The 11,070-nt window shown below is 42.5% G+C and overlaps 1 protein-coding gene across 1 annotated transcript; it reads left to right on the top strand.

Annotated features, from left to right (window-relative positions):
- The first annotated feature begins 8,689 nt into the window (after nucleotides 1–8,689).
- On the top strand, nucleotides 8,690–10,024 carry LOC116112594. The gene is made up of 3 exons (XM_031398712.1): nucleotides 8,690–9,067; nucleotides 9,218–9,481; nucleotides 9,596–10,024. Exons 1-3 carry the CDS (start codon nucleotides 8,690–8,692, stop codon nucleotides 10,022–10,024), a joined length of 1,071 nt encoding a protein of 356 aa, XP_031254572.1.
- Nucleotides 10,025–11,070: the final 1,046 nt, after the last annotated feature.

Here is an 11,070-nt window from a genome sequence, read left to right as displayed (position 1 = left end):
TAGATCTTGTGCATCAAAACTCTCAGATAGGGCGGTCTGATCTCTCAGATCGTGCATATCAAAGCTCATACATTGCATGGTCAAATCACTCAAATCACGTGTATCAACTTTATCAGATCGTGTGCATCAGAAGTTTCAAATTGTGTGGCTAGATCTCTTAGATTGTGCGGTTAGAACTCTCAGATCGTGCACACTAGAGCTCTTAGATCGCGCGATCCAAACTCCATGATCGTATGCCTAAGAGCTCTTAGATCAGGCGGCCAGGTGTCTTAGATCATATGGTCATATAGCTCATATCGCACGAAACTGATCTCTTAAATTGTGCGCATCAGGGCTTTAAAATCGTACGCAATAGAGCTCTTAGGTATCTCTTAGATCATGCAATCAGATTCTTAGATCGCATGAATCAGGGCTCTCTGATCACACCATTAGATTTCTCAGATCACATGCGTCAAAGCTCTCAAATCGTGTGGCCTAATCTCTCAGATCGTGCGGCCAGATCTTTCATATCGTATGGATACAAAATCTCAGATCGCACGGCCAAATCTTTTAGATCGCATGGTCAGATCGCTCAGATCACGTACATCTAATCTCTTAGACCACGCGCATCAAAGCTCTCATATCGCACGGTCATATCTCTCAGGTCATGTGGTCAGATCTTTTAGATCCTATTCATCAGAGCTCTCAGGTCGCATGACCATATCTCTTAGATCTTACCGTCAAATCATTTAGATCGCACACATAAGAGCTTTCAGATCGTGCGGCCAGATCTCTCAGATCACGGAGTTAGATAGCTCAATTTACGTGCATCATATATGTCAAATAGCATGCATCAGGGATCTCATATCGCGCGGCCAAATCTCACAGATCACGTTATCAAATAGCTCAGATCATGTGCATCAGATCTCCCAAATCGTGCGGCCAAATCTCTCAGATCATGCAGTCAAACTGCTCAGATCAGGCTCATCAAATTTTTCAGATCGCGCGTAACAAAGCTCTCAGATCACGCGGGCAAATCTCTGAGATTGTATTCATAAGAGCACTCAGATCGGGAGACCAAATCTCTCAGATCTTGCGGTCAAATCTCTAAAATCATGTGCATTTGAGCTCTCAGATTGTGTAGTCAGATCTCTCCGGTCGTATGCAGCAGATCTCTTAGATCGAGCGATCAAATTGTTCAGATTACGCGCATTTGTGCTCTCAAATCACGTGGCCAGACCTCTTTGATCACGCGACCAGATCTCTCATATCGCACAACTAGATCTCTCAGATTGTGTGCATCAAAGCTCTGGAATCGCGGGAGTCAGAGCTCTCAAATTGGTTGGCCAGACCTCTCAGATCGTACGCATCAGAGCTCTCATATCGTATGCATCAGAACTCTCATATTGTAGCTCTTAGATTACACTGCCAACTTTTCATATCGCGTGGCTAGATAGCTCAGATAGCACTTATCAAATACCTCAGATCGCGTGCCTCAGAGCTCTCAGATCACGCGACTAGTTAGATTGCGCGACCAAATCTCTAAGATCGTACGCATCAGAGCTCCATATCATACCTCTTAGATTGCGCGGCCAGCTCTCTTATATCGCATGGTCAGATAGCTTAGATTATGCTCATCAGATCCCTCGGATTACGTGCATAAAAGCTATCTAAGCACGCCACTAGATCTCTCATATCGCATGGCCAGATCTTTAAGATTGCACAAATCAGATCTTTTAGATCACGCGGTCAGATAGCTTAGATCGCGAGCATCACATCTCTTAGATCTAGGACATTAGAGCTCTCTGATTACGCAACCAGTTTTCCAGATCGTGTGGTTAGATCTCTCATATCGTACACAATTGTGCAGTCAAATCCCTCAGATTAGGCGGTCAGATCTCTCAAATCATACATATAAGAGGTCTTAGATCGTGCGATCAGATACCTAAAATCTCGTGGATTACATTTCTTAGATCTCACGCATCAAAGCTCTCTAATCACGCGGCCAGTTCTCTCAGATTATGCCGTTGAATCTCTCATATCATACGCACCAAAGCTCTCAGATCGCGCGCCCAGATATCTCAAATAGCTTGGTCAGACTGCTAAGATCTTGTCCATCAGATTTGTCTGTTCGTGCTGTAAGATCCCTAGGATCATATGCATAAGAGTTCTTAGATCGCACGGTTAGATAGGTAAGACCGTACGCATCAGATCTCTTAGATCGCGCGGCTACATCTCTTAAATCGTGCGGCCAGATCTTTTAGATCACGCGGCAAGATTTCCCAAATCAGGCAATCAAAACTCTTAGATCGTACATATCAGAGCTCTTAGATTGCGCGGTCAAATTGCACAGATTGAGTGAATCAGATCACTCAAATCGTGCATATTTGATCTCTCAGATCATGCGCATCATAGCATTTAGATCGCACCGCCAAATTGTACGCATAAGAGCTCTCAGATCACACTGCCAGATACCTCAGATCGTACGCATAAGAGCTCTTAAATCACACGGCTTGATCTCTAAGACCACGCACCATAGCTCACAGATAACGTCACCAGATCTCTCAAATCGCATGACCAGATCTCTCAAATTGTGCGGTCAGATCTCTTAGATCGAACGGCCAGATCTTTAAGATCGTATGCATCAAAGGTCTCAGATCACGCGGTCAGAGAGCTCATATCGTGCGTAACAGATCTCTTAGATCGAGCATATCAAAGCTCTTAGATCACGCAGCAAGACCTTTCAGATCGGGTAGTCAGAACTCTCATATTGTACATATCAGAGCTCTCAGATTGTGCGGTCAGATTGCTTAGATTGAGTGAATTAGATCACTCAGATCGCGCGCATCAGATCTGTCAGATCGTGCACATCAGAGCATTTAGATTGCACTTCCAAATCATATGCATAAGAGCTCTCAAACTGCATCGTAAGATATCTCAGATCGTACGCATAAGAGCTCTCAGATGCTCGGCTTGATCTCTCAGATCGAACACCAGAGCTCTCAAATAGCATCGCCAGATCTCTCAAATCGTACGCATCAAAGATCTCAGTTCTCGCGGCCAGATCTCATAGATCGTACGATCAAATTGCTAATATTGTGTGGCCTGATCTCTCAGGTCGTGCTATCATATCTCTTAAATCATGCACAACAGATCTCTTAGATTGCGCGCAATAGAGCTCTTAGGTTGCTCGGCCAGATATTTGAGGTCTTATGATTAGATCTCTCAGATCACACAGCTAGATCTCTCAGATCTTGTGATCAGATCTCTCAAATCATGCTTATGAAATCTCTCAAATCACGTGCATTAGAGCTCTTAGATCGCATTGTCAAATCTCTCTGATCATGCTGTCATATCTCTTATATCGTACGCATTAGATCTCTAAGATGGAGCGGTCAGCTCATTCAGATTGCGCTATCAGTGCTGTCAAATTGCGCGGCCAAATCTCTTAGATCGCATGCATTAGGGCTCTCAAATCGTGCGCATCAGAGCTCTCAAATCACTTGGCCAGATCTTTCAGATCGCGTGATCAGATTTCTCAGATCATGCGCATTAGAGATTGGTGTGCTGTCGCAGGCAACCAAAATTAAAATTTATACTCCAAAAAAAAGAATACATGTATTAATGCGAGTAAGGATCGTTCCCACAGAGAGTGTCTAGCCTAGTTTTATGCTACGTGAACAAGTGTGGATTTAAGTATTACGAAAACAATTTCAAGAAAAACAACTAAGGGACAATTCAAGTTAAATTATCGAAATCAATCAAAAGAACAAACCTTGGTCTATGTCAATATCCACCATCGGAATTTTACAATTGATCATTGATGCAAGTATATATCAATTCATACTTTGAATATTCACCGTTGAAACTATTTTCCTATCTCTCCTTAGTTGCAGTTAATTGGGAAACAAGCAATCTAATTAATCTTACTACTAAACAACCCAAAACAAGCGTTAAAGTTTTAATCTAGTAGCAGCATTAAGAACTAGAGAGATCGATGAAGCTGAAGCACACAAACACAAGCGGTTGTATTTAATTTAGTCGAGCGTTCTTCTTAAGATTTAATAATTCTTGACTCAGCAAATTCTTAAATCTTAGTTACTCACAAATTAGAAGGATCAAACAATTACGGATTTGATATCTAATTTAGCGATAAATTGCAACAAATAATAAATTAGTAGGCCTCCTAGTAATTAAATGAGACAATCATGAAAATAGGCATAGAAGAACATCCAATACTCAAAGCATATATTGAACACGAAAAACATATTGGATCTCACAGTTTTATTGATTCCGAGGCCTCTGTTTCCTTTGACCAAATTATGAAAATTTAGCCGCTCATGGCCATCATGAAAACTCAAAGGAGAAGTTGAAGAAGAGAATCCCCCGCATAAATTTATTGTTAATAATAAGTAAGGTTAGTGAGAGAAAATGCACTCTGTTCTCTCTCGGATTAGTGAAACAGCCCACCTTCCATCCTTTTTCCACTCCTCAGTCCACCTTCATCACCCATCCTCCACCTTTACCAGTAAACACCTCCTTCTCATCTAACCAGCCATCTTCCATCTTTTTCGTTTTTCTTCTGAGCTTTTCTGGTCAGTTTAGTTGCTGTTTGGGGATACGTTGTTGTTTGGAGTGGGTGTTTTTTGGAGTGGTGAAAGTCTGGTCGGTTTGGGCGCGATTTTGTGGTGTTGGTTGGTGTTGGGAGTGTTGTTGGCCGGAGTTGGGCTTGCTTGGCCTGAGTTTCATCCTGCTGAGCTGAAGCTTTGTTGTTTTGTTCGGGAGAGTTGGACGTCCATGCTTGTTGTTGTTGCTAGGGTGTTGCTTTGGGGTTGGTTGTGCTGTCACCGGAGATTGTAGTTGTGCTGCCGGAGCTTGTGGTTGTGCTGCCGTAGCTTGGTTCATCTTGTTGGCTGGAGCTTCTCTGGTGTGGCTGGTCTTGGTTTCTTTTTCAAGAATGTGAGTGTGGTTGTTGGTTTGAATTCTTTCCCCTTTTATCTTTGGCTAAGATTCTCTTTTTCTCCTATTGGCTTGGTGGATTTGCTTAATCCATTTCCTTTGGACTGGTTAATAATAGCAAGTTCCATAAGTGATTTTCCTTCCCACCTCACCTCTTCCTATTGGTTATTGTTATTTCCTTTTTCCCTTATCTTACAAATCCCCAGATCATCCTATCCTTTCACTGGTCATGCCACCTCATTGCCCTGTCATCCCTCATCCCCCCACGCGTGCCACATCACCCTAGGTGCCACGTCATCAGGTGAGGAAAAAAAAATTTCAATTTTTCCAGCTACCTCTATTCCTTGCCTCCTATGGGGGCTGTTGAACGTGAGAAAAGCTCTGGTTTGAGTGAGCAATATCCAAACATTGAGGAAATGAAAATTGCAAGTGTTAGGAATGGTACTTTGGTGCCTACTGGAGTCTTGAAAGTGGCCGCCATTTCTAATAGAGAGTATGTCCAAGTCCGGTTGGTGAAATCTATTCATGGAGGGAATTCCGAATTTGAAGAAGGTGGAATTATTTTGGTGGATAGAGGAGCTGTTTGTGCTGAATCCAAGGGTGCTTTGGAGGGTAACCGAGTTTCTTCTAGGATAGGTGAAAATGGGAAGGACACAATCTGTCATGGCGGGGATAAGGGCCGTGAGGTTGTCAGGGCACCTATTGCTATAGAAAAATCCGGCCAAAATGATGTGCTATTGGCAAAAGGTGAGCTCAATCCAAAGCTAGGGAGCTGCTTTGATGGAAAGGGGAGATTTTATGAAAATGTGGCAGTGAATGTTGATGAGATTTCTAAGGATTACCCCCCTCTCCCAAGCAAAGTGGTGGATAGAGGGAATAAAATTGAGAGGCCAAACGGTTGTGGTGATGAAAACAGGTGAAAGTGGAGGGAAAAGGAGCTTGGACAAGTGTTCTTGTCTCAAAGAGGTCTGATATTTCCCTTGAATATGTCAAACCAAATATGAGCAAGGGAGGTGGTAAGTTTAGAATTTGATTCCCTACTGAAATTGCGGCTTTAGGAATAGACAAATGGAGTAATTGTCTAGTTAGGTTTTTCCTTGGGAGGAAATTACCGTTTTACCAAGTAAAGAGCTATGTTGATAGAAACTGGAGTCGTTTTGGAGCTGTGGGGGTCACTTCATATGGGCACGGGGGCTATTCGCTTAAGTTCCCAGATGAGGTTACTAAAATGGATGTGCTGGAGGGTGGTCCATGGTTCATAGGAGGACAGCCTTTCTTTTTGAAGTTACGGACTCCTAATTTGTCGTTGGGCATGAATGGGATTACTAGGGTTCCCATATGGGCGAAATTCTACGGTATCCCTCTTGAGTTATGGACGCCCAAGGGTTTAAGCCACATTGTAAGTGTTATAGGCACCCCTCTTTATATGGAAAATATTACCGAATCGGGCGAAATGCTTGAATTTACTAAAGTGTGCGTTTAGATGGATTCTTTGGCAGAGTTTAAGGAGGAATTTGAGTTGGAGATGCCGAGTGGTGAGCTTGCATTAGTTAAGGTGGAGTATGCTTGGAAGCCATTTACCTGTGTTTGGTGCAAAACGTTTAGGCACGTCCAAAGAAACTGTCATTTTGCTCCTAAGGAAACCGGATCGTTGTTACTCAAAAAGCCGACTTCTCCTCATGTGCAAGAATGGAGACAAGTTGCTAGTAAGAAGAATATGAGTGTTCCTCAAGAAGTAAGTCAGTAGAGGGTAGAGAGAAAGAAGGAAGGTGAGGCCCCGAAACCTTGTGAGAGTGTGAACCAATTTGTGGTGCTACCTGAAGAGGGTGAGGAAAAGAGACATGTTGCTGACAGGGAGGAAAGGAAGAGCGGGAATGGTATTAAGGAAGGGTCGCAAGGTGAAACAGAGTGCAGTAGAGCGGTTTTCAGGGAGGAAGCTACGTATGCAAATGAGGATAGAGAGGAGAGAACTCCAACTAGTAAGGCTCTTTCCTTTAATATGTTTGAGGACGGTGACATGGGAACTAACTCTCCAATTTGTCAACCGTTTGGGAATCCTGTACACGTGGATGAAAAGGAAGGATTGGAGAAGGAAAAAGGAAGCCTTTCTAAGAATAAAGGGAAGAAACTAGCGAAGAAGGCGAGAACTCCACCGAAGCAACCTCATAGCCATGGTTAAAGTTGCTGCGTGGAATGTTAGGGGGCTCAATTCCCCCATTAAACAAAAAGAGGTAAGGAATCTTATTAGTAGCAATAATTTAAGCTTATATGCTGTTTTGGAGACTAGGATTAGGGAGAATAACATGGATGTTGTTAGGAAAATGGTGTTCCGTAATTGGGCTATGGTTGAGAACTACTGTTTTTGTGAAAGGGTGAGAATTTGGGTGGGTTGGGATGGAGATATTTTGCATGTGCAGGTTTTCCAAACTTTAGCTAAAGCAATTCTTTGCAAGGTTAGAATTTTGAAAGATAATTCCATGCTTTTTTGTTCTATTGTCTATGGCATGAATAGTGTGGGGAGAAGGGAAGGAGCTTATCCACCATGCCAATGTTTGCCAACGTGAGCAATGGGTTATTATGGGCGACTTTAATGCGGTTAGATTTTCAGGCGAAAAGAAGGGAGGTTCTAATAAATGCAATTCACAATGTGAAGAGTTTAATGACATGTGTAAGGAAGCTGATATTGATGATCTTAATGCCATAGGTTCATTCTTCACTTGGAATAACAGAGGAGAGGTTAATAGGAGGATTTGGTGTAAACCTGATCGGGTGATGTGTAATGGGCATTGGAGCAGCAGGTTTCCCAACTCTTTTCCGTCCTTCCTTACTCCGGGCATATCGGACCATTGTCCAATGGTGGTTGATAGTGGGCTGAACTTTCAAGGTAAGAAATCCCCTTTCAAGTTTTTCAACTTTTGGGAAGAGCATGAGGACTTCTTACCTATCATGGAGAGAGTATGGAGTGTGGAGGTGGAGGGTAACCCCATGTACAGGCTAGTCTCTAAGCTAAAAGTGTTGAAGGTTGAGCTCAAGAGACTAAATAGAAAGGAGTTCTGGAACATTTTGGAAACAGTGAAATTTGTAAGAAATGATCTGGCCCAGGTCCAAGAAAGGCTTGTTGTGGATCCGGTTGATGGTGCTCTTTTGCAAGAGGAGAAACTTAAGGTGGAAAAGATGGTCAAGCTTTCAAAAGCCGAAGAATCATTAGCCAAGCAAAAGTCTAGGGTTAAATGGTTACAGGAAGGGGATGCTAACACTTCTTACTTCGTTATGGAGGAATAGAAATAAGATTGTGTCCTTGGAAATTGGGGAAGATTCGGTTACTAGTGATCAAGATAGAATCAAAGAGGAGTTTGTGTCTTTCTACTCAAATCTTTTTGAAGATAAGTGTGTGGGCGTTTCCTATGAGGGCATGGAGGAACTTATCACCCCTGTTATTTTGGAGGAGGAGGCCAACTCCATGATTAGTGAGGTTTCCAAAGAAGAGATTCAAGAGACCATGTTTGGAATGAGTAAAGACAAAGCACCGGGGCCAGATGGTTATGGAGCTTTTTTCTTTCAAAAGGCTTGGGATATTGTAGGTCATGATATTGTTAAACCGATCTAAAATTTCTTCAAGTTTGGGAAAATACTTAAAGAGGTCAATTGTGCCATTATTGCGTTAGTCCCAAAGAATGAAAACCCCTCATCTTGTAATGAGTTTCGGCCGATCTCATGTTGTAACACCATCTACAAATGCATCTCCAAGATTATGGCCAATAGAGTTAAAAGAGTTTTGCCTCAGTTCGTCAACAAAGCCCAAGGTGCCTTCGTGGGGGGGAGGAAAATTGTGGATAATATCCTTTTGAGCCAAGAACTTCTCCACCACTATGACAAGAAGTCGGCCAAAGGGGCTAGATGTGCAATGAAGGTAGACCTTATGAAAGCTTATGATTCTGTAAGACGAGATTTCGTTATTAAAGCTCTAGAGCTTCTAAGGTTTCCTTTGAAGTTTATTGGGTGGGTAGAGAAGTGCATCAAAACTCCTAAATACTCTGTAGCTGTTAATGGGGAATTATCCGGATTCTTTAGCGGAGGGCTTAGGCAGGGAGACCCTATCTCTCCCTTTCTCTTTCTGATTGCCATGGAGGTTCTATCAAGACTTCTAAATAGAGCAACAAGGGAACCTTCTTTTAAGCACCATTAGAGGTGCAAAGAGTAAAACCTAACCCATCTTTGTTTTGCAGATGATTTAATGATTTTTTGCCACACGGATGAAAACTCTCTTGGCATTTTCAAGAGAGCATTGGATTGTTTCAAGTTTTGGGCGGGGTTAGAAGCAAACCCCTCAAAAAGCAACATTTTCTTCTCCGGGGTGAGTGAGGAGGGCAAACAAGCTCTTTTGCCGATTCTTGGGTATCAAGAAGGAAAGCTTCCAATGAAGTATTTGGGTGTTCCTCTCATAACCAAAAAGCTTTCCCCTTCTGATTGCAAACCTTTGGTGTATAAAATCTTGGCTCGCATTCAATCTTGGCGGAGCAAATTCCTCTCCTATGCTGGTCGTGTAATTCTCATTAATTCCATTCTTTTTAGCATTCAAGTTTATTGGTCATTTATTTTCTTGCTCCCTTCAAAGATTCTTAATGAAATTGATGCTAAGTTAAGGGCCTTCCTATAGTCTGGGAGTGACATGAAAACCTCAAAGGCCAAAGTTGCATGGGAAGAGGTTTGTGTCCCTGTTGAAGAAGGTGGGTTGGGGATTATGAGAGCTAAGGATTTGAATAAGGCAGCCATGATGAGACATGTTTGGAATCTTAATCAAGTAAATAGTGGCTTCGGATGGGTTGAGTGGATCAAAGCAACGTACTTGGTGAGGAAGAGCTTTTGGGAGATTCCTATACCTTCGGATGCTTCTTGGGCTTGGAGAAGCATTTTAAAGCTTAGAATGGAAGCTAGAGAGCACATCAAAGTCATCATCGAAAATGGTCAAGCAACTTATGTTTGGCGTTATAATTGGCACCTAAGAGGCCCTCTCAAGGATAGATGTGGCAGCCACATTGTATATGATTCAGGGCTACAACATCTTGCTAAGGTGTGTGAGATTTGAGATGGGATAAGGAGGCGATGGCCAACGGCTAATTCTTGTGCTTTGATGGACATGAAGGATTCTATCGACTTTGGTCTAAAGGAGGGCGAGGACGTGGTTTTTTGGAAGCCTAATGCATCTAGTAAGTTCTCTATAAAATCGGCTTGGGAGGTTACTCGTGTGCACCAATGCCAAGTGGAGTGGCATCATCTTGTATGGTTCCCAACAACCATTCAACGACACTCCATGATCACGTGGATTGCATGTAAGGATCAGCTTCAAACTAGGGACAAACTGATGAGGTATGGAATAGCCTCTAGCAATGTGTGTTGTTTTTGTAATCATGGGCAAGAAACGATTGATCATCTCTTTTTTGCTTGTCCTTTCACCCAAAGGATTTGGAACCGAATCCTTGAGCTCTCTTCTCTTGGTTATGTCACTCAGCCTTGGAACGATCCTTGTCTTATGTTTTTTTTTTGTTTGCCGCTGCGTACATGGACGTTTCCTAAAAGTCGGCCAATCTACCTCAGGACAAGCCTTGGGTTAAGAGCAAAAGAATGATACTATCTAAGTCTACCCCTAATTTTCTCCTTTTCCCACACCTCTTGTCAAAGGAATGGAACCAAGCGGAGATTAATGAATAATCCCACCCACCACAGGACATGCCCTGGGTTAGGTTCGAAAGTATCAAAATAAAAAAAACCCATATGCATAAGGTAAGGCCCGATAATCACACAAAGACAAAGCACTAGATCAACATCCCAAGTCTTTCAATTGTCAAAGTAGCCTCTTCTAGCATAATCACCCGCCGGGATGTCATATAACCAAATCCCCTTACACGACAAAAAACCCATCACATAACAACTAACCATATAATTAGCTCCCTTGGGATGTTTTAAAAATAGACATAGGGAGACCCCATTTCTCGGGAAGTCTTCTATTGTAGGTATTCTTTATGATCTTGCTAAGGTCCATAGCTCTCTCTCTCACCACTGATGGATTATTGTCCTTGAATGTAAATAATATTTTTTATGGAACTCTGCCAACTACGACAAGTTGAGCTAAAC

Source organism: Pistacia vera, unplaced genomic scaffold, assembly GCF_008641045.1.
Source record: "Pistacia vera cultivar Batoury unplaced genomic scaffold, PisVer_v2 Contig664, whole genome shotgun sequence".
In the NCBI taxonomy this organism is placed as follows: Eukaryota; Viridiplantae; Streptophyta; class Magnoliopsida; order Sapindales; family Anacardiaceae; genus Pistacia; species Pistacia vera.
This window is presented reverse-complemented; position numbering and strand designations above follow the sequence as displayed.